This window comes from Gymnodraco acuticeps, unplaced genomic scaffold (assembly GCF_902827175.1).
Source record: "Gymnodraco acuticeps unplaced genomic scaffold, fGymAcu1.1, whole genome shotgun sequence".
In the NCBI taxonomy this organism is placed as follows: domain Eukaryota; kingdom Metazoa; phylum Chordata; class Actinopteri; order Perciformes; family Bathydraconidae; genus Gymnodraco; species Gymnodraco acuticeps.
In genome coordinates, this window is record NW_022990441.1 from 2,640,064 (window position 1) to 2,663,311 (window position 23,248).

General features: G+C 44.1%; 2 protein-coding genes across 8 annotated transcripts in view; one reads left to right on the top strand and one right to left on the bottom strand.

Annotated features, from left to right (window-relative positions):
* Window positions 1-9,829, bottom strand: part of LOC117552218 (solute carrier family 13 member 2-like) — a 21,111-nt gene extending 11,282 nt beyond the window's left edge. For 2 of the 6 annotated variants that reach the window (XR_004569913.1, XM_034225549.1), the window contains exons 1-11: window positions 6,337-6,438; window positions 4,512-4,640; window positions 4,281-4,417; window positions 3,336-3,583; window positions 3,195-3,230; window positions 2,695-2,851; window positions 2,177-2,299; window positions 1,879-2,088; window positions 1,500-1,594; window positions 385-500; window positions 127-288 (exon numbers count right to left, since the gene is read on the bottom strand). Coding sequence is in view for 5 of the 6 variants with exons in the window: in XM_034225549.1 (XP_034081440.1) it covers window positions 127-288; window positions 385-500; window positions 1,500-1,594; window positions 1,879-2,088; window positions 2,177-2,299; window positions 2,695-2,851; window positions 3,195-3,230; window positions 3,336-3,583; window positions 4,281-4,417; window positions 4,512-4,640; window positions 6,337-6,438 (1,515 nt within the window). In the remaining variant the exon portion in view is untranslated. Of the gene's footprint in view, window positions 1-126; window positions 289-384; window positions 501-1,499; window positions 1,595-1,878; window positions 2,089-2,176; window positions 2,300-2,694; window positions 2,852-3,194; window positions 3,231-3,335; window positions 3,584-4,280; window positions 4,418-4,511; window positions 4,641-6,336; window positions 6,439-9,572 lie in introns of those variants that run through there. The other 4 variants (XM_034225552.1, XM_034225551.1, XM_034225554.1 and 1 more) reach the window with 4 other exon arrangements.
* slc46a1 (solute carrier family 46 member 1) overlaps window positions 9,376-23,248 on the top strand; it is a 15,147-nt gene continuing 1,274 nt past the window's right edge. Inside the window, exons 1-5 of one of the 2 annotated variants that reach the window (XM_034225556.1) lie at window positions 9,376-9,910; window positions 21,014-21,405; window positions 21,675-22,153; window positions 22,758-22,841; window positions 23,046-23,202. In XM_034225556.1, the coding sequence (XP_034081447.1) occupies window positions 9,581-9,910; window positions 21,014-21,405; window positions 21,675-22,153; window positions 22,758-22,841; window positions 23,046-23,202 (1,442 nt within the window). In that variant the 5' untranslated portion in view covers window positions 9,376-9,580. Of the gene's footprint in view, window positions 9,911-21,013; window positions 21,406-21,674; window positions 22,154-22,757; window positions 22,842-23,045; window positions 23,207-23,248 lie in introns of those variants that run through there. The other variant, XM_034225557.1, reaches the window with a different exon arrangement.

Sequence of the window (23,248 nt, forward strand, 5' to 3'; positions counted from 1 at the left end):
ACATTCCAAATAGGCAAGTGAAAAACGTTTAGCTTTTAAGCTTGGGGATGCTGAACTGAAATGTTTGTGAATGTCCCATAATGTCAACCAATACGATTAAATATGGAGTGTTAAGTTCTGTCTTACCATTGAGGCCAGTATTGGCAGGAACAGAGTGGTGGTGGCAGTGTTGCTGGAACATTCAGTAAACATGGCCACCAGCAAGCACAGCAGGATGGAGATGGCAAAAGGAGGGATGCTCTGCAGCGGTATGAGACTTTCTCCAAGCCACAAAGAAAGTCCAGATTTCTTCGTGCAATTTGGGAATACACATATGAGCGTCCGAACAATTGTAAAATGCATTATCTTTCAGAAAGTTGTGAACTTGATGATCAAATACATTACCTCACTTCCATGTGCCAATGCAAAACCTCCTCCCAGAAGCAAAAGAATGTTCCAAGGCATCTTTTCATGGACAACGTCCCAATTAAGCAGAGCTGCAGGGGCTTCAGAAGAGGCCCCTGTAAGGACAAGGAGACAAGGAGACAAGGAAGTACATCTTTAAAGCTGACAGTATCATTTCAGTTATTGGTTAGGGCAGTCATAAATAAGTACAAATCTAATCCAACTATAGAAAAGCCAAGGTTTTATCGCCCACTGATAAGATGAAGTGACCATAACTGAGTTCTGTAAAGATACAAATCAAATGTTATAAAAAGGTAAGCCATTCAAATATAATACAAATGTGGTGTTGTAATTGGATTCCTTCTTTTAAGCAGTTTTTTCTCTTTTCCAAAGGGGACTTTGGCACCTCAAAGTCTGACACAATGATTAACACACTCTTACACTCTTCTGTGTACAAAACACTGTTTTTCCTCTTTATGACAGGTAAAAAAAAAGCACTTGTTGCCTATAGGCAGGAGCAGAACACGCTTAACTTAAGTTACAAAGGGAGAAAAAATTGATTAATTGATAGAAAAGTCATTTTTCTAAGTAACAGCACAGCATGTACTGTTGCACAGGCTTGACCTTGGGGCTATCAGGCTACAACTCAGGAAGCAGATGGGATAACGTTTATTATAAAACGCTGAATCAGCGAGATAAGTTGTCACAGGCAATAAAAGACATTGACGGTGTCTTTGTTGTAGTACACAGAGAGAAAAGACAGACATGCTGATAAAACTGCATATTATTGAATGTTATGCAATAGTGAATTAACTCTTCCCATTGAGCTGTATGGACCTGCACAGAAAGAACCAAAAATATCAGGTACCTGCCTTCTTGTCTTAACATCTTATCCTCTTAAAAAAAATCCCAATTGTATTAACATTGCTCAACAAAAAGAAAGCATAAACATGAAAATAGAAGTTTACTACTTAACATTTTTGTTTTAAGAGAAGAAAATCCTTTCATGTCATTGCTCAACATGTAATCCTCAAAAAGGTCTGTGGTCAACATGTTTTTTCACCTTTCTAAAATAAGACTATTAAGACATGTGGAAAACATGCCGGCTGACTTACCATCCTCTGACCTCCCGCAGCATCTTGGCAGTTTAGATGGGATGCAGAAGAATAGTGCTGACATTAAAATGGCCACGGTGCCGTCTGTGACGTACCTGATGAGAAACACGTATTTAAATATCTGTGTTATGTAGTACCGACACAAAAATACTTAAGCTACTATTTTGTGGCTAGCGTCAAGATTAAAGATAAAAAAGGCACTGTCATTTAAAGTTAATGAGACAGTAACAATAAGACCCATTGATGTCCAGGCAGTGACTTATATTTAATCATGTTCCCTTCCTTATTTCCTTCTCCAACACTGGCCAATCCCTGGTTAACTCCTCACCTCTTCACTTTCTTATAAAAAGCCATGTGACAAACAGTTTTTCTTACTCACGTTTTGTCTTTGTTGAAGAGCACAGTGGCCCAGCCGGGTATGAACCCAGGTTCCCTGGTAAACCACAGAACAACCAGCAACGTGAAGATGGTCAGCACACAACCCTCAGCGAAGCTCATCCTGCCCAACTTTTTGTACTCATCTTTGATTACCTGGAACGCCTCCCTGTCTCCTTCTTTCTTGGTGCCACATCCAAATGTGCTTTTAAGGCTGCAATAACACAACGTGAAAAGTACTGTTTATATGGTTGCAATCAGGAAATATCAGACAGAGATTAGGTACATTACATGAAACTTACTTGAAGCCTAGAAAAATAAACTGCAGCCACAACCAAGACAAGACGAGCATTAGCACCATGTTGGGGAAGGAGAAGCCGAACCAGCTTGCAAAGTTGATTACGCCTCCATTATCTGGAAAGAGTCTGTTGATTATCGAAATAAAACATTAAAATCAGAAAACAGCACAACCTTAACACCTGGATGTACTTGCAACAAGCCTACAAGTGCCAGCAAGTTGTTTTTGAAATAATAATGTTTTTTTCCCAACTGGTCAGTATACTTTTTGCATAGGACATTGTATTTTTTAACAAATCTTAAAAGTTGGTTGCAAGTAGATAGTAAATATTTCAGCTACAGAAAGGATGACAAAAAGGTACTTGATCATCATCTTGTGTAAATTCCAGTTTTTTGTTCAAGTGCTTTGTTAAGTATATATATTGTGCAATCAAAATATCGCTATGTCAGTTTCTTCCAATATTGTGCAGCCCTATACAGTATGTGCGAGTTGTGTGGTTATTTGTGCATGTGCAGGACGTACTCATCAATCTGGCCTTTCATAATGACGTTGGGTGTTGTTCCGGTGAGGGTGGCCGTCCCACCGATGCTGGCAGCGTAACAAACACTCAGACTCATGCCTTTCGTCAGCTTCGTATACTTCTGCTCAGTCTTCAGTCTGCGCTGCTGGGCCTCTAGACCTTCATCATTAAAAAAATACATCTTATCTGTTGCATATTGAATGTAATTTTCTGTTCTGGGCTTCCTTGCTTTACCAGTTTCTGTAATTGTTTAATACAGTGAGGAGAAAGTTGCTATTGTATTTAAATTGTTCTTTGAATGTTTAGTTGGACACATATCTTTACCAAGACTCGTTTTGCTGAGATCTTGGGTGATTTGTATTTTTACCTCATACCAATCAAAGTAAGAATACATTTGACCTGTACTTTGGCACTTTTATTTCTGCTCTTCGTTTTGTTAGATTTTTCCTTTTACTATTTTAAGCTAGACTATTACTTAAAAGACAAAAGGTAAAAAACATACTTGATATTATGCCATTGCTGTCATCTTTATCTGCATCTGCAAAACACCATAAGAACAAAAACATCAAAAACAATAACAACCAAAGAGTTAATAAATAGTATAGTACAGAAAATAACAAAATATATGGACACTGCCACACACCCAAATTGATGGTGTTTTCCTTTGATTGGAGTTCTTTGCTCATTTTGGCATCACCCATCTCAAACGCCTGGTTATCCAGACCATTCTTTGCAGCAGCCATGTTAAACTCCCTCTCTTCAGCGTTGGCCTCTGTGTCACACAGCTGCTGCAGCACAGCGTTGGCGATGGGCAGCATCATGGCTGTGGAGGCCGTGTTACTGATCCACATGGATAGGAAGGCTGTGGTGCCCATGAAACCGATCATCAGACTGGAGAGGATGTAAAACAAATGATTAGATGGAAAGTTGAAGTTTGAAAAAAAAAAACCTTAGAGAAAAAGCAAATAAATGTATTGATAATGCCAAAAGACTATGAACCCTCTCAAACACAACGTTTTCAACACCCTCCACTACTCTGTGAAAACTTTCCACAAGATAAGGTTCAAGGATTTTATTAGGGATTTTATTAGTCATAAGTACATAACTACAGTGTAGTTATGTCGATGAAAATCTTAGGTCACAGGCTCCACCAACAGTGCAACACAATGAAACAGATACACAGAAAAAATAGTGCAAGTAAATACAAATAAATTAAAAAAAAGTGAGATAGTAGGTACCTGTCCACAGATTTTGGACAATAAAATACAGCTCACAGTTAATCAGTTAATCCCGAAGGTGTGGGATGGACTTGAGGTCAGGGAAGTGTGACGTTGCTCAAAACAACAACACTAACAGAGATACCTCTTTCATTCTTAAACTTTAAACAAGCTTGTAAATTGTAGGATTTCCATCATTTGCAATTAAGTCAAGGAAAAAAAAGGTAAAGAAATCAAAAGAAAACAATACTAAGCGAATCAATTGCAGACTGATGTGAGTTTCAGATCATCATTTAATTCTCCACATAGTTTGTATTGAAGCTGCAGTGCAATTGAAATGTGCAGGTATGAAAAACTATACGGTTGCTTACAGAGATGGCTTCACCCCCACAATAAGCAGCACTTGAAGGGCGATTCTCCGGTGCAGGTTCCAATGCTCAACAGCAATGGCCACCAGCAGCCCACCAATAAAGAGCATGTTGGAGTCTTTCAGATACTGGATACAAACCTGGATAACAGAGGAAAAAACACAAATCCATGTCAACCCATTCCAACAAGAAATGGTTTATTAGAATGTGTGATTGCTGTAGAGATGGAGATACCTCGTTTGATTCCATGATGCCCATCATGGGGAAGAGGATGACGGGCAGCAGGGCGGTCACAGCCAGAGGGATACACTCCGTGCACCAGTACAGCGCCATGAGGATAATTACATAACCACATTTTGCCTCCTGTAATGACAGACAATGACTGTGTTGCTTAAAAGTGTTAATACACAGTATGCGTATACTATATGTTACATATTAAATGGTGTGATGCACTTGACACATGTATACAAGTGCGATAACCTTAATATGCCTGTTAGCAAGTACAAACCCACCATAAACTGCTCAACCTTGGCTTACATAATATAGTTCAGTTATCATAGTTAACCATTACCCAATAACTTTTGTAACTATCTTGAGTTAATCCTCTAGAAAACACTTTTGTTTTGTTTGCTTGCTGTTGAAATGTTGCAGTTAAAACATTTGCAGCCACTCAAATAGAAATTACATGATCAATTTCTTAGTCATATAATAACTTCCTGCTTTTACCTTGACTATGTCTGGAACTTAGCCAAATATTAAAACAACTGCTGCTTGATTAAGATGACAAAGGTCAAACAATAAGGAAAACTCTTAATGACAGTTCCGTGTTTTATTGTGTTGCTTTTTACAACAGCTGAACACAAGGAAGAAAAGAAAACCAACTCATCTACTTTAAAATCTACATGATGTGATGAGCTAAAAGGGAACATAAATCTTGATTATTTCCCCACTTTTTCATTCTTCATAGTAAATGATCACATAGTGCAGAGGGTCCTCTTATTGAAGTAAGACATGTAAAGAAACAAATGTCCAGAGGCAGAGACCCCTAGTGGAGTGGAGGGGGTCGTAACACTGGCAAATAGAAGTTTGATGTAATCTGCAAGAGTTGAAGGTTTAGCATAACGATGAAACCGCTTCAACACTCGGACCTGTTACAGGAAGAAAGGCTTTAGCTGTTCGTGGGCTTGAGTGCCAAAGCCAAGATAGTGGTAGTTCAAAAGTGTTTTTACTATCAGGACACCTGATAATATACATGATAAGTCCTGTCATCAGATCTGTTCTTTGATGTTTGACCTGTGTTTTGTTGAATAAAGGACAGACCGTCAAATCAGGATTTCTTTTTATATGCAATAGGTCTAAGGTGAATCTATAATAATAATAGATTTCATTTGTTAGCGCTTTTACAGGTGCTCAAAGACGCTTTACATATATACTGTAGTGAAGATAAAATAAAATAGAGGAACAACAAATAAATATATAGTTAAAGTTAAAGTCAAATAATACAAAAACAATCACACATTAAAAGCCAGATTGAAGAGGTGAGTTTTTGTAAGTTTTTTGAAGGTGGTGAGGTCAGTGCAGTCTCTGATGGGTTGTGGGAGTGAGTTCCAGAGGGAGGGGGCAGCGACGGAGAAGGCTCTGTCTAATCTAATACAGTATGCAATTGCAGGAGCCGCAATATTCGTTAAAGTCAAAATAACATTCTGTATTAAGTATTTTGTTGTTGTTGCTGCAGAGATGTCAGGTCCAACAAGATGTAGGCTATTATAGACTTTTTTTTTTAAATGTTGATTGCATTCCTCCAATATATTGAATCACAGCAATTACAATATCAGTATAGTTGCAATTGATGTAATGTTTCCAACTGAATAATTCCTAAGTGAGGGTGGTTAAAGGGGTTTTAGAAGAAGTGTGTGCTCTACAAACAAATGGGTATATTAGAACTTTGGAGTAATGCAAGTAAACAAGCCACCCCTAATGATCAGGTTCTCATTCTTAAATATGTCTGTAGATATGTCCTACAATATAAAAATAAATATATACATGTTCATTTTCTTACCGAGGTTGCGCTGATCAGGGGCAGAGGAAGAAGTAAAAGAGGTGTAAGGACTATCACAATGTAATTCCTATACTTCCACAGGCATGTGAGAATCCCAGCCATGAGCGACAAGGTGCGATGGACATCCAACGTAGAAAGAGAAGGAAAAAAAACACTGTACTAGAACGTACAGGCACAGTATATATATATCAGAATATATAGTACGTCACACTGAAAAAAAAAAATTAACTTTACAGTTAGTGGTCTGCATGTAGAGGGAGTGTTTCCATGTGGGAAAAAGGGGGTAGTTAAGGTAATGACCAGGAGAAAAATTAACCTTTTCACCACTGCTTTTAATAAGTGATTAGTGTTTTGTGGTATATGTTTTTGGCATGTTATTTTTGTGATCATCTTAACTTATGTAGAGTTTGTAAATTGCAATCATTATTATAAAAACAATAAATGTGTATAATGAAAAAAACTTGATCTTGACTGTAGTAGGCTTGACACTATTTCACACTAATTGAATTTAGTTTAGATTCCAACAACTGCAACAAAGAGAAATCCATGATTTTAGTGAAGGCAAAAGTCCTTTCCTTTAATGGACGGCAGTAGCTAAGTATTTAGGGACCTGGATTGGGAACTGAAAGTCCAGAGCGGACCAAAATTACAGAATGTTGACTGGTAGCTCGAAAGGTGACAGTTCCCCACCTGGCCACTGTCAATGCGTTACTCTGCCACCTCTCCATAAAACATAAAATTGTGTGTGTGTGTGTGTGTGTGTGTGTGTGTGTGTGTGTGTGTGTGTGTGTGTGTGTGTGTGTGTGTGTGTGTGTGTGTGTGTGTGTGTGTGTGTGTGTGTGTGTGTGTGTGTGTGTGTGTGTGTGTGTGTGTATTTTCGGTAATTACAAAATAACACCAGAGAGATTAACTGAATTTCCCCGCAGGGTTAATAAAGGTGATGATTATATTATACTCTTTGGCGCATGTGTCAGCCCTGTAGTTGTCTGCCAGAAGCTGTCATTCATTTGGTTTAATTCAATTTTAACTTGATGAAGGATTTTTGTCATAACAAATGTGGATCTTGAGGTATCACATAAACAAGCTGAACAAACGTAAGCTGCATCAGAAAAAACATAGATTTTTACCTATTTAATTTAATTCAGTGTTTTAAGTTGATTTAATCATGTAGTACAGTTTATTTTAGATTCATTCGCTTCATGTAAAACGTTGTTTTGCTGATAGCAATGACAAACCCTTACAATCCCATAATAACTAATGGCACGAAAAAAAGCAGTCTTTTGTAATAGTTAGGAACAAAGACCTCCAGTGGCAAAATATCCATATTACGTTGTTACGCTGTTTAGCCCATAAATAAACAAAAAGAGGAAATCATAACTACTACTGAATGTGCCTTTGTGTAACTAATAAAGTGATACGTCTGTTCTCTAAGTCTTGTAAAAGGAAGCAGTAAAGGGCAATCTGGAAAAACAAAGTCACACTGACAAAACAGGGTCTATGGCCTTGTAAACAGGTTGTGTCAGATAACTTCCAAAACAGTGTTGTAATTCCTAAGTAAAATGTAAACCAGATCCTCCTACCGCGTGTGTGTGTGTGTGTGTGTGTGTGTGTGTGTGTGTGTGTGTGTGTGTGTGTGTGTGTGTGTGTGTTTTAAAGGCTAATTAGGTTTGCAAAATGGTGTGATGATTGATGTTTAATTACTTGTTGAAACCGTTGAAACCCTAAGAAGTTATATTAAAGATTGGTGAAAGTTACTGCACAAGAAAATATTTGGAGTTAAAAAATGTGTGTGACGTACATGTGTACATTTTAAGATAATACATAAAAGGTCAACTTTGCCAGGAGAGTAAGCTGTACACATACATCATACAGATTATGTATCCAGCCAAACTAAACTAAACTCAGGCCAAGAACCACAAAGTGATGCTTCTTTGAACAGAGGAGAAGGGTGTGTTAGGGTTGGTACAGTATGAGTTTTTTACATTACCACTGCCTGTAAACAATTATTATTTGCAAAGACAGAAAAATAATAAGATACATTAATCATTAAATCTATAATTTTGTTCAAACTTTTTGCAAGATACTAGCTGTTTAACTGCAAATTGTTAAAACAGAGGATTTCACACATCTAGACATTTCAATCACACTACTACTTAGACTATAAGTAAGCTTTGAAAGAGCATTTTATTAGTTATATATTAGTTATACATACCCTGGACTAATGGCATAACAGGCTTAAACCTAGGCTGGCTTCTACATTTTCTATTTTCCACCAGATTGAGCTATTTCCCAGAGGGGCAAATACATGCCATTTTGCTGGTTTCATGCACAACCAAATAAAAGTGCTTTATCCATGTTCCTAATCAATGACATGTCACAGACTGTGAAAAAAAGAACACCACCCTAGCCTTCGTTAAAAAATTACAGTGGCGTTATGTTAAGAAAGTGTTTTTAATTTGTTTATGGCCATTAAACATCATAGTGATTACTTTAAAGTGAGGTACAGCTTTAAATGTTTATCTTGAGGCTTAAAGTGGAATACTCTGCAAGTGCTGCATTCAAAATGTTATTTAAGTAAAGGTACAAAAGGAATGGCATACAAATATATTTAAAGTATGTAAAGTATAAGAACATGTTTTGCAGATTTGCCCATTTCAGAATAATATTATATGCTTTGATCATAATTATTGATGCAAAGCTGATGAAGGTGCAGCAAATTCCTTTGTATGATGAAGGGTAACTTGTGGATTTACTCCAGGTGTAACTAAAGTCTTATTTAAGTGTTTATAATTAAATTAATCCGAATCTAAAAAGTAATTAAAGGTATAAAAGTACACAATATACCTCTGGATTGTAGTACATAGTATTAGAAACACTCAAGTAAAGTAGAAGTCCTTCAAAATGGTACTTAAGTACAGTACTTGAGTAAATAATCTACTATTAGTTACTTTATAACACTGATAGCAAAGCAGTATAGTCCCCCTCTTTGTCCAGATGGGGGTGCTGAGCTGAAGCCTTCAATGAGCCTCAACCCAGTCTATGGCCTCAGCACGGAATCCTTTATTTTGCTGAGCAGGTAGCTACATTTCCTTCCTACTCGTTTTCAGAAACCGGCAGCATAAACAAACTAGCATTAGCAGGAAAAGCTAGTTATTTACGGAGCTAGCTTAAAGAAAAGGGCTACTCAATGTTTCGCTTGTGTTCAGACACTCTCAATATACAGTGAGTAAAGTTACCACGGTTAATGTTACGCTGCCTGGACATGGACGAGCCGGACACCGCAGCGATTCTTCCCGGGGACGTGCTTACCGCCACGGACGAGGAGACACACGACTATGGGGACCACAAACATGAGGCCGAAGTAGCGAGCACCGGCTTCGTACGACCACCGTTTAGGGTTACATGCCCGGTGTCTGTGGAGCCGGTGCTGTTCCTCTCCATGTTTTCTCTGGCCCTGCAGGCGCCTCTGTCCACTCAGTACCTGTGGGACCGCATCAGCGAGGACCTCGGCTACAACGGCTCCAAGAGGTCGGGGTGCAGCAACGGCTCCGTGCCCCCCGACCCGCTGCAAACGGTAATGTCTTTAAACGGTTACTCAGCGGTAGTTAACGTCTTTTAACCGTTACTCACTGAGGTTTAAATTAAGGGAATAACTATAACATTCACTTTATTGGTTTATTTAAAGGAAGTGTGGGCAAATGTTATTTTCCTATATCCCAGCACAGGTGTTACTTGGTTACACTTAAAGGTGGGGTAGGTACGTTTCAGAAACCGGCTCGAGAGCACTACAATTTGAAAGTACACAGCCGAAAAGAATCCGCCCCTTCCTTCAGACTTCCTTACAAAGCACCCACTGTTGCCAACTCCATAGTAAGGAAAGTAGCTATTAGCTGTCCTGGAAGTCGCCAGAAGTCGCTAAATGACGTCATCGCCTAATTTGCATAGGGGAGTACAAAAAACGTTCCCAACCCTTCAAGGATCAAAACTTGAAACCACCGGAGTTAAATCCAGACGACAGTAGATCAGAAATGTCTTTGCCTTTTGAGTATGTTTTGGGGTTTTAACATGACAGTTTGGCATAGAAATCCCCCTTACAATAAAGGCAGTATGCCCGTGTGTCATCTCCAATAAATGGCTTCAACCATCCTTTATACTCAGGGTTTGATTCCCACTCCTTTCTGTATTTTTGAGAATACAATTTAGACTGTGCCATGATGTTTAGCTTGTCACAGAGAGGCACACACACAGTGGACGAGGTGATTGAGTGACTGAGGCTGTGTGAGTCAAAGCAAAGCAAAGGCAGTTATTTATTATAGTGTGAAAGAGAGTGAAGAAACATTTACATTCAACATTTAAATCCCGCTCAAAACCAGGGCTGCTTCTCAGGTCGATTAAATGAAATCCTTGCTTCCCTCACTTGCGTCGTTTCCCTGCGTTTAGTCCCTCCCACCAGGGAAGCATGGAGGGACGCAAGGAAACCACGAGAAGCAGGGAAATGAGTTTTAAGAGCAATGGGACGTCCTTTCCTCCGGAGCGTCACGTGAAGCGACGTCCGTTTGTGATGACGCTGCACAGCTGATCGTCTGACAGCAGCTCTGTCCCCGTTATTTCCACACCCCCCCCCCCCCCCCCCCCCCCCCCCCCCCCCCGCCTCTGTTAGTACACATTTACTGACACAAACATTTGTATCATCTGTTGTAGACCCCAATAAATAAAATAAAATAAGAACTAATTCTCAAAAAAGATAAACGCCATTATTAACATTTATAAACGAACAATAGTTTGATTAATATTGATTAGAGTGCACAATAGAAATAAAATAATTGAGAGAAGAAAAAGAGATATGTTATCTATCAAAACCCAGTTAGATTAACATTCATTGGATTGCACACTTTGTTTGTTTGTTTGTTTGGATATGTAGTAAATTAACATTTCAATAGCACTTAATGATTGACTGAATGGAAATGACAATAAATGAAAATGTAAAACGAAAAAAGCGATCATGAAAATGTTTCCAAAAAATGAATTAAATGATTTTTGACCACTTTGTTGTTCAGATATATCACATATTTGTAACTAAATGATACATGAATTGAAACAAAACACGGTATAAACTGAGGAGTGACTCCCGTGAGGTTCATGTATTTTCTTCACTCTGCTCTCATGTCAAGGAGCATCAGATCAGTGCATGCACTGCCTCGTCCAATCAGTGAGCGATACACAGTAAGGGGGCGGGGTGAGTATCTGAGGATTTCATCGGAGGATGGTCTGGTGGTTCCTCGGTTATCGCTCCTCCATTATCGCTCCTAGATCCTCGGTCCTCTGGCAGAAATAAGAGCCATGGGACGGTACTCAAGATGGCGCAGGCAAATCAACTTCCGGTGAGACCGAGGACCGAGGAGCGAGGAAATGAAAATAGTCGACCTGAGAAGCAGCCCAGGGCTGCTTCTCAGGTCGATTAAATGAAATCCTTGCTTCCCTCACTTGCGTCGTTTCCCTGCGTTTAGTCCCTCCCACCAGGGAAGCATGGAGGGACGCAAGGAAACCACGAGAAGCAGGGAAATGAGTTTTAAGGGAAATGAGTTTTAAGAGCAATGGGACGTCCTTTCCTCCAGAGCGTCACGTGAAGCGACGTCCGTTTGTGATGACGCTGCACAGCTGATCGTCTGACAGCAGCTCATGTCCCCGTTATTTCCACACACCCCCCCCCCCCCGCCTCTGTTAGTACACATTTACTGACACAAACATTTGTATCATCTGTTGTAGATCCCAATAAATAAAATAAAATAAGAACTAATTCTCAAAAAAGATAAACGCCATTCTTAAAATTTATAAACGAACAATAGTTTGATTAATATTGATTAGAGTGCACAATAGAAATAAAATAATTGAGAGAAGAAAAAGAGATATGTTATCTATCAAAACCCAGTTGGATTAACATTCATTGGATTGCACACGTTGTGTGTTTGTGTGGATATGTAGCATATTAACATTTTAATAGCACTTAATGACTGACTGAATGGAAACGAAAAAAGCGATCATGAAAATGTTTCCAAAAAATGAATTAAATGATTTTTGACCACTTTGTTGTTCAGATATATCACATATTTGTAACTAAATGATACATGAATTGAAACAAAACACGGTATAAACTGAGGAGTGACTCCCGTGAGGTTCATGTATTTTCTTCACTCTGCTCTCATGTCAAGAAGCATCAGATCAGTGCATGCACTGCCTCGTTCAATCAGTGAGCGATACACAGTAAGGGGGCGGGGTGAGTATCTGAGGATTTCATCGGAGGATGGTCTGGTGGTTCCTCGGTTATCACTCCTCCATGATCGCTCCTCGCTCCTCGATCCTCGGTCCTCCGGCAGAAATAAGAGCCATGGGACGGTACCATAGACTGTATATATAAATGGACGTAGGGTCCGTGACGTCACCCATAGGATTCTGCAGAGTTGCCGTGAAGCCCTTAGTAGGCGGAGTCGGCCACTAACGGCTCGACGGTGTCGTCAGAGTCTAACTCCCGCCTTCTCCAAATAAGGGCAAAGAGGCGGAGCCGAGGCGGGACAGGGCGGGACCTGCTGCCAACGAGCGTGACGTTCGAGTCCTAGCTCAGGCTAAGAAGCTAAGCTAACATGCTCTCAGTATCAATCGAATGTAAAACATGATTGATGAAAGTAGTAAATCGGTCAGATTTGACCCGAAGACAACAGGAGGGTTAATGCCATATTCACTTAGTAACGCATGAACAACTTTTACAAATATTTCTATATAGTCTGTGTTGGTAAATGTCATCTAGGTTGCACATTTCCTGCTGAAATACATGCATACCAAGTCACTGCGTGGCACTTTGGTTTTGATAAAACAGTGTAGTTCCACTATATAAACGTTACATTCATAATCAAACGAGACAATCTGCAAGATAATTAGCTATTTGGTATTATTCTTAATGCTTGTCATTCACACGTTAATAAAATAAGTACCGATACATAGCAGAATAATTGTGGCGGTGTTCAGCTTAATAAGCCTTGCTCAACATCATTTATTTAGCTAATACTACAGCGGGCTGCAGGCGAACCAAGTCCGCGTTACGATGCATTCCTTGATCTCCAGTTATAACGTCGGACTCCGCCGCTGGCCGAAGCTAACGGAGCCCCAGGGTGCTAGCTACGGCCGCCGGGACGCGCTAGCGAGCTAGCACCCTGCAGCCCCGTTAGCTTCGGCGGCGTGGACTCCGGCGGCCCACCCCTTTTAACATTTGCTCCCGTTTAGCATTATGGGCGTCATAGCCATATAGTATAAAAGTCTTACCCAAGGCTGAATCATAAACTAAACTGTATATATGTATAAAGGGTTACGTCCTTAGCTGGCTAATAAGCTACATAACAGGCTAAGCTAACAAGCACACAAACACCTGCTAACGGGGTTAACATGTATAATATTATCATTTTACTCACCGAAAAAAGCTGAAAGTAGACTTCTTGGAAGATCTGTTAGTACATTCAAGCGCACAGCACGACATTTTAATTATCTGGTATTTGTAACAATATTCCCTAACAGGCACGATCACCACGAACACAGCTAAAGGATCAAGTACAGTAACTACAACTAACTAACGTTGTAGCCTCTATGGTTGTAGCCTAGCAGATTGGACAAGTTGCTGTTAGCTGACAGTGAGGCACGTATCTGTCAATCAAAGTGACCACGCCCTAATGTATGCACAAACTTTAAGACCTAATATAAATATAAAGGGTCGCGTTAGAAAACAATTCACTCACAGATCCATAATCATGAAGGTGGAATCTAACTATATCGATAATAAAATGTATGGAGCCAGGGGTAGAAACATGTTTTTTTCTGCTGTAAAATCGGGCATTTTAACATGGGGGTCTATGGAAATTGCTCCTTTCTGCAGCCATCGCCTATCGGCCAATATATGAACTGCAGTGTGTGGCACTTCCGTATTGGCTTCCCGGCTCTACCCCACAGTTTGCCGCTTGGACGGTACTCAAGATGGCGCAGGCAAATCAACTTCCGGTGAGACCGAGGACCGAGGAGCGAGGAAATGAAAATAGTCGACCTGAGAAGCAGCCCGGGACGGCTTGGCAGTTGGCGCATGCGCAATTCATTTGCAGTCTCGACGCGGGGGAGTGTGGTTGTCTCCTCTCTGCTCTGACTGCAGCTGCAGCTCTGCTGCGGCCAGACAACTGTCAGTCTGAGCGCCTGTGAGTACTATGGGAGGGAGGCGGGGCTCACGGCAGCACCCGCGGCTCGTTAACTGCAGAACAATACGTGAGTCTCCAAACACCAGAAAAGTCCCTAATAACACCATTATAAATCGTTAGATTAGTCGTTAGTCGCTTTTGACACAGATAAGTAGGTTTGGAAAGCCGCCAAATTTAACGAGAAAATCGCCAAGTTGGCAACACTGAGAGCACCTCCTCCAACACACATGAACGCGCACATGACTTATGTAGGCTATATAGTTCAGGGGAATTGTAAACCATACAAAACAGATAATTACCTGTCCAAGAGAAAAAGTGCGACCACGGCGTCAGATTTCAACTCGGTGTGTACGGGGGTTATTCCCTATCTTTATTCAAGAGCGTGGTATTTAAATTTGAGAGCATACTTTATTGATTTCCTTCATTCAAACCCTGTCATCGCACCAAAGACAAACCAAAGAATAACCGCCCTTACGGGACGGTGTAATAAGTAAAGCAAACGCACCCGCAAGGACACCTGGCCTCCTATTGGTTGAGGGATTTTGACAGGATTGTTGCACAAAAGTTTCGAGCACGCACAGAATAAATCTGAGAGCAGAACAAATCTGTAAGCAGCAATGAGTGCAAGCGTACAGTTTGAGCAAAAGCAGAGCAAATCTAAGTGTAAGCAGGCACTATTTGAGTGCGAGGACAGGGTTTGAGGGAAATAAATACATAAAGTATGCTCTCAAATTTAAATACCACGCTCTTGAATAAAGATAGGGAATAACCCCCATAGGTGTGTTCCATCAGTAGTCGCCATCGTTGAAAAGCAACTCCGATATTGACTCTGGTTTGAATTCTCCTAGTTTCCACTTTGTTTTTGTTCCTAATTTGCTCCGTTACATTATTTCTTTTGCCACCAGTAGACGATGTTGCACCTAACTCTGCCATGGTGAAAGTGGCCGCCCGTTGCTGGCGAGTCATTGAAGTACTGCTGCAAGGCCCGCCCGGGAGTGGCTATATACAGGACCGTCCTGTACACAACGCCAAATGGCTATATACAGGACCGTCCTGTACACAACGCCAAATGACTATATACAGGACCGTCCTGTACACAACCCTCTGAAATGGCTATATACAGGACGGTCCTGTATATAATGTCTCTGAAATGGCTATACAGGACGGTCCTGTATATAAGGTCTCTGAAATGGCTATATACAGGACCGTCCTGTACACAACGCCAACTGACTATATACAGGACCGTCCTGTACACAACCCTCTGAAATGGCTATATACAGGACGGTCCTGTATATAAGGTCTCTGAAATGGCTATATACAGGACGGTCCTGTATATAAGGTCTCTGAAATGGCTATATACAGGACCGTCCTGTATATAAGGTCTCTGAAATGGCTATATACAGGACCGTCCTGTATACAAGCTCCGAAATGGCTATATACAGGACCGTCCTGTAAACAGCTCTCTGAAATGGCTATATACAGGACGGTCCTGTATATAGCCATTTCGGAGCTTGTATACAGGACGGTCCTGTATATAGCTATTTCAGAGACCTTATATACAGGACCGTCCTGTATATAGCCATTTCAGAGACCTTATATACAGGACCGTCCTGTATATAGCCATTTCAGGGCTTCTGTGCAGGACCGTCCTGTATATAGCCATTTCAGAGAGCTGTGTACAGGACGGTCCTGTATATAGCCATTTGGCGTTGTGTACAGGACCGTCCTGTATATAGCCTCGGCCTGCACGCCCAATGACGGCACGCTCAATGAGGGCACGAGATACATTTGTGCGTGCACAAGATGGAAGGCTGAGAGACAGGGCGCCCGGCTAAACAGATTGGTCGTACTTTTTACAGTATTACGGCTTCCACAGATGAAATTTTTTTATGGATTTTTTGTCAAAGCACTTAAGATATTCATTGCTATCGGGATGTTAAGAGCATTCCATGGAATATAACAAAAAGTGTATCTCGAGCCGGTTTCTCAAACTTACCTACCCCACCTTTAATGGTCAAAATAAGAATGTAAATAGTGTGGTGACACGTTATTGGACATAATTCACCTTGCTTATTGTGTTGCCACACGGACCCTTTAGTGGGGAATACCTGTAGCTTTAGCTGCCATTCCTGCTAGCTCATCAGGCAGAGCAGTGCATGTGTTAACCTCTCTGAAAGTAATGGATAATAAAGATTGGAACTCCATTCTTAATACACCGCCTCCGACTCTCTTTTCACGGCACTACACTGGTGACCCTGACTTTTCCGAGAAAGTTTCCGGAAAATTAACGAACATGGCTGAGCGCGATGTTTTCATAAAGCTGCCGGAATTCTGGGAGCACGCCGCGGAGGCATGGTTCGCACACGTGGAGGCACATTTCGCCTGCCGACAGGTCCGTGACGGGGACCTAAAATACTACCATGTGGTAGCAGCGCTGGGGAGCTCCACGTCGTCCAGGTTGGTGGGATTCATCGCAGCCCCCCCACATCATGGCAAATATGAGGCGATTAAGGCCCTTCTCCTTAAGACATTTAGCTTATCTGCTAAGGAGAGGGCCCGCCAGATACTTGACATTCAAGGCCTAGGAGACAGCAAGCCATCCCAGCTAATGGAGAAAATGCTAAATCTGCTAGGGGGGGGAAGATCCCCGGATTTTATTCACAGAGATTTTCCTGCGTCACTTGCCTCCCCGGGTACAGACGGCGCTGGCCAACACGCCTGTCACGGAGCCCCGTGCTTTGGCTGAGGAAGCGGATCGTTTTTTCCTGGCTACGCAACAGCCCGGGGCAGAGACTTTAGCCGCGACGCTCAGCGGCCCACCGGCAGTCAAGAAAGCGTGGCGGAGGCCGGACACGGCTGTGGCTAGCCGGCGTGGAGACGCCGGAGAGTGCGTTTACCACGCACGTTTCGGGACAAGGGCAAAGAGATGCATCGCTCCGTGCAGCTACAAACCCCCGGGAAACGGAGGGGCCGGCGCTCAGTAGTGGCTCTGAGCGTCGGCGGCACGTGCAGGCTCCTCTTCGTCAGCGACAGCGTTTCGGGGAGCTTGTTTCTGTATGACACGGGCGCTCAACGGAGCGTAGTTCCAGCGTCGAGTGAAGACGTCGCCCGTGGGGGGCACGGACCGCGATTGACGACGGCTAACGGCAGTCCCATTCGCACGTACGGCGTGAGGCCTATGTGTTTGTGCATCGGAGGACAGCGTTTCAGCTGGGATTTTGTGACAGCGGACATTTCTTTTCCCCTCCTCGGAGCGGATTTTTTGTGTGCTCATGGACTCTTAGTGGACGTTAAGAATAGGCGTTTGGTTGATGCCTTAACGTTTTCTTTCCTCGTGTGCACACTTGGCAGCGCAGCATACAACACTAAGCATGGCGTGGAACACCACGTCACTACCGGGGGGCCTCCTGTCTACGCCAGGGCCCGGCGGTTGAACCCTTCTAAGCTGGCTGTAGCGAGGGCGGAGTTCGCAACCATGGAGCGCCTGGGCATTGTCCACCGCTCCGACAGTCCTTGTGCTTCCCCCCTGCACGTCGTTCCCAAATCGAACGGCGGGTTCCGCCCGTGCGGGGATTACCGCCGACTCAACGACGCCACTACGCCTGACTGCTATCCGGTGCCGCACATTCAGGACTTTTTGGCGCATCTGGCCGGTACGGGGGTGTTTTCCAAGGTGGACCTGGTGCGTGGATACCACCAGGTGCCCATGCACCCCCTGGACATTCCCAAGACAGCAGTGATAACGCCTTTTGGACTTTTTGAGTTCCTGCGGATGCCTTTTGGACTCAAGAATGCCGCTCAGACGTTCCAGCGCCTGATGGATTCGGTGCTGCGGGACCTGCCGTTTGTGTTTGTTTACCTCGACGACATACTCGTCGCCAGCGCTTCAGTGCAGGAGCACCTGTCCCACCTCCGAGCCCTTTTCACACGGCTCAACAAACACGGATTAATCATCAATCCTGCAAAGTGCCAGTTCGGGGTGTCGAACATCGATTTCCTGGAGCACCGCGTCACCAAGGGCGGTGCGACACCTCTGCCAGCGAAGGTGGAGGCTGTTGCGGCGTTTCCTCGCCCGCTCACAGCCCGGTCGCTCCGTGAGTTTCTGGGGATGGTGACTTTCTACCACCGTTTCATCGCCCGGGCCGCACACATCATTCGGCCGCTGTATGAAGCGTTGAAAGGCAAGACCCCCGTCCAGGAGATCGACTGGACAGCAGAGGCGGACGGCGCTTTTGCTGAGGTCAAGACCGCGTTGGCTCAGGCGGCTTTGCTGGCACACCCATCATCTACGGCTCCCATCTCCATCACCATGGACGCATCAGACTACGCGGTCGGCGCAGTGCACGAGCAGTGGGTGGAGGGTGCTTGGCAGCCGCTCGCCTTTTTCAGCCGCCAGCTGACGCCTAGAGAACGCAAATACAGCGCCTTTGACCGGGAGCTCCTCTGACTTTATTTGGCCGTGTGGCACTTCCGTTTCATGCTGGAAGGCCGTGAATTTACGGCGTTTGTCGACCACAAGCCGCTCACCTTCGCCATGTCAAAAGTGGCGGAGCCTTGGTCGGCACGTCAGCAGCGGCAGCTGTCCTACATATCGGAGTTCACTACGGACATTAAGCACGTGGCTGGCAAGTCGAACCTGGTTGCTGATTGCCTCTCCAGGGTCGTCATCGGTGCCGTCCAGTTGGGCCTGGACTATACTCGCATGGCGGCAGACCAGGTCACAGATCCCGGCGTCCAGGCCCTGAAGGTGGAGAGCGCGGGGCTGCGCTTGGAGGACGTGGTGTTTGGCGACGCGGGCATTACTCTCCTGTGTGACGTCTCTACGGGCCTGGCGCGGCCTGTCGTCCCTGCCAGCTGGAGGCGTCCTGTGTTCGAGGCTGTGCACGGCCTGTCACACCCCGGCGTTAAACCTTCGGTGCATTTGGTAGCGGCGAAGTTTTGGCAAGGACTGAAAAGGGACGTGAGGACTTGGGCCAGGGAGTGCGTGGCTTGTCAACGCGCTAAGGTGCACCGCCACACGAAGGCCCCGTTGGAGCGTTTCCTGGTGCCTGAGAGGAGGTTTGATCACGTCAACATTGACCTGGTTGGTCCGTTGCCTTCCTCTCAGGGGTTTTCCTACCTCCTCACCATGGTGGACAGAACGACCCGTTGGCCGGAGGCGGTTCCGCTCGTTTCGACATCAGCCGCAGACGTTGCCCGGGCCTTCATTGCAACGTGGGTGTGTCGTTTTGGCACCCCGTCAGACATTTCCTCAGACAGGGGCTCTCAGTTCACGTCCGAGCTCTGGAACGCTGTGGCAGGCGGTTTGGGGGTTAAGCTGCACAGGACTACCGCTTACCACCCTCAGGCTAACGGCCTCTGCGAGCGCTTTCATCGCTCCATGAAGGCGGCCCTCAAGGCCGGCCTTACGGACGGTAACTGGGTCGACAAGCTGCCCTGGGTGATGCTGGGCCTGAGGACCGCACCTAAGGAAGATCTGAAGTGTTCTACAGCGGAGATGGTCTACGGTCAGCCGCTGAGAGTTACGGGGGATTTCCTCCCAAATGCATCGGCTCCCTGGTCGGCGTCGGCCCAGCGGGCTTTCCTGCGTGACGCCGCTGAGGCCTTTGCTCCGATCCCTACTACTCAGCACGGTACTCAGGTGTCCCAGGTTCCCGCAGAGCTCCGCTCGGCGGAGCACGTGTTCATCCGGCACGATGCGCACAGAGTTCCCCTGCAGCCCCCTTATGATGGGCCTTTCCGGGTCTTGGAGCACGGGGACAAGCACCTGGTGGTCGACCTGGGTGGCAAGGCCGAGCACGTCTCGGTGGACCGGGTGAAGGCTGCTCACCTGGACTTGGACCAGCCTGTGGTGCTGGCTCGACCACCGCGACGGGGCCGCCCCCCGGCCTCGTCCCCTGTCACGGATTTAAGACCTGTTGTTCCGGTCCCTCCCCTTCCGGGGGCCGCACAGGCGGGAGTCACTTTTCCGACTCCCGTGCTCAGGAGTCGTGGGGGTTGGCGTGTCGTTCCTCCCCGCCATGCTGATTTTGTTTATGTGTGAATTCTGGGGGGGCTTGTGTGGTGACACGTTATTGGACATAATTCACCTTGCTTATTGTGTTGCCACACGGACCCTTTAGTGGGGAATACCTGTAGCTTTAGCTGCCATTCCTGCTAGCTCATCAGGCAGAGCAGTGCATGTGTTAACCTCTCTGAAAGTAATGGATAATAAAGATTGGAACTCCATTCTTAATACACCGCCTCCGACTCTCTTTTCACGGCACTACAATAGGCAGTAATAAACGTGCTATTTACTAGAACCTTAATGATGTGTTGTACCATCTAATTAAGAACACAATACAATTAGAATGCAAAGGAAATGTGATTATGGGTTACAAACAGTAACATGAGTCCCTTTGTTTGCTGATGAGTGTAGTTAACCAGGTCCCATTTTTCTTTTTCTGCAGGAGGTGGAAATCTTGACTGCCCACTGGAACCTGTACATCAGTCTTGGGGGATTTTCTGTAGGCCTGTTTGTGGTGCCTCTGCTGGGCTCATGGAGCGACCTCGCTGGTCGAAGACCCATCCTCATCCTCCCCAACATTGGCCTGGCCCTCCAAGCGGTGGTTTACCTGGTGGTGATGTACCTGAAGCTGCCTGTGGGCTACTTTCTAGTTGGCAGGCTGCTAAGCGGCCTTTCCGGGGATTTCAACGCCATCCTGGCAGGCTGCTTTGCATATGTGGCTGATACCAGCGACAGAAAGTCCCGCACCATCAGGGTGGCAATCTTGGAGGCTTGTCTGGGCCTTTCAGGGATGCTAGCCAGCATCATCGGAGGGCAGTGGCGGCAGGCACAGGGGTAAGAAATCTGTGTTGTTACTAATGATTAGACCATCTAGGATTGAATGCAGATAAAAATGCACAATCAAAAATCAATAGGTTTATCATGGTGAGTTTCCATTATAGTAATAATCATTGCAATATTTGTGGCAAGGATAATTGTGAAATTGAATTTTTCAATTGCCACAGTATACAAAAAAGTATCATTCACAACAATTGACTTTCTTTCAAAATCAAATCTATTTAGATTGACATTCATTTCCATTATATTTGTACCTCTGTTTTTAGGTACATCAATCCCTTCTGGCTCGTCCTAGCCACAAACTTGGCCTCGGCTCTGTACGCTTACCTGTTCGTCCGTGAGTCGGTCGTGCCTGACCCCAGTGCCAAGCTCCTCACTTCCTGCCACTATAAAGCTATCTGGCACCTCTTCTCAAAAGGAGGTAGTACCAGTGACGCCGGCGGGACATTTCACAGATGCAAGCTATGGCTTTACATGCTGTGTTTCTTTCTGGTGGTGACTGTACACTTCGGCAGCAGGGAGTTATACGTGTTGTTTGAGCTAAGCTCCCCGCTCTGCTGGGGGTCGGCCCTCATTGGCTATGGATCAGCAGCTCAGAACCTGGCCTACCTCAGCAGTCTTCTGGGGCTGAAGATCATGCAGCGCTGCCTGGAAGACTCCTGGGTGGCTCTCGTGGGTCTGGTCTCCAACGTCATCGGGCTGGTGGTGTTCTCTGTCGCTGACACCACACAGCTCATGTTCACAGGTGAGAGAATCTGGAGTGAGGGGGATGATTTTGTTCTTGTTTTTCTATCTAAAATATGTTCTATTCTTGAACGAAATTAAGCAAAGAAATGAGTATTTATCAAACATATTTATCCTTAAACATGGCATGAAGACATGATGTCGAGGACTAACAATCTATTTTAGGATTATCCCTTACAGTAAAATAGTAGATTCAGTATCAGAGTGTAGCATGTAGTAGATTGCATCAATGATTATCCATTTAATGTGTGTTTTACTCACAGACTTAGCAGGCCTTGTGTTAGCAGACAACCTTGAATACTAGGACATATAAAACGTAGTAGTCACTTCTTATACCCTGTGGGAATAATTAACATCATCTATAAAAGTTTACCCATGCAATGTAATGTGGATCTCAAGGATAGTAAAATGGTTGCACAATACCGCCATTTATGACAGAATAAGAACATACAGGAAGGATACATACATAAAAATGATGGAACATCATTTAAAACATTATCAATTAATGTGTTGTCCCCATTTCACAATGGAGAGTATAACTTTTTAGCTGACACTGTTGGAGGTCTTTATTGTGCATCAAAGTTCAAATGTGTTTCTGTCACCAGGTTACGGTCTGTGTTTCCTCTTCATGGCTGCAACGCCTGTGCTCAGGTCAAAGCTGTCCAAGTTGGTCGGCCAATCAGAACAAGGTCAGTCACTAAACATGCATAAATCATACTTGTGTTTTTAAACAGGTGGATTTAACAAGGCAAACTGCAAAGATTTCAAGATGTGACGATTGTTTTGAAGTCTATTGTTTTGTTCTCCTTTTTGTAATTGCACCAAATTGCTATTCTACAGTCTGGTTTAACTTGAACTGTTGTGTTCATCAATAGTGTTTTTACTTTCCCCAGGCGCCCTGTTTGCCTCTGTTGCCTGTGTGGAGAGCTTGTGTTTCCTGGTGGGCAGTGGCCTTTTTAACTCCCTGTACCCAGCCACGCTGCACTTCATGAAGGGCTTCCCCTTCCTTTTTGCTGCCAACATCCTCTTCATCCCTGCTGGAATAATCGGGTGAGTGTTGCCTTATTGAACTTTCTGTGGTTTTTCTATTAGTGAA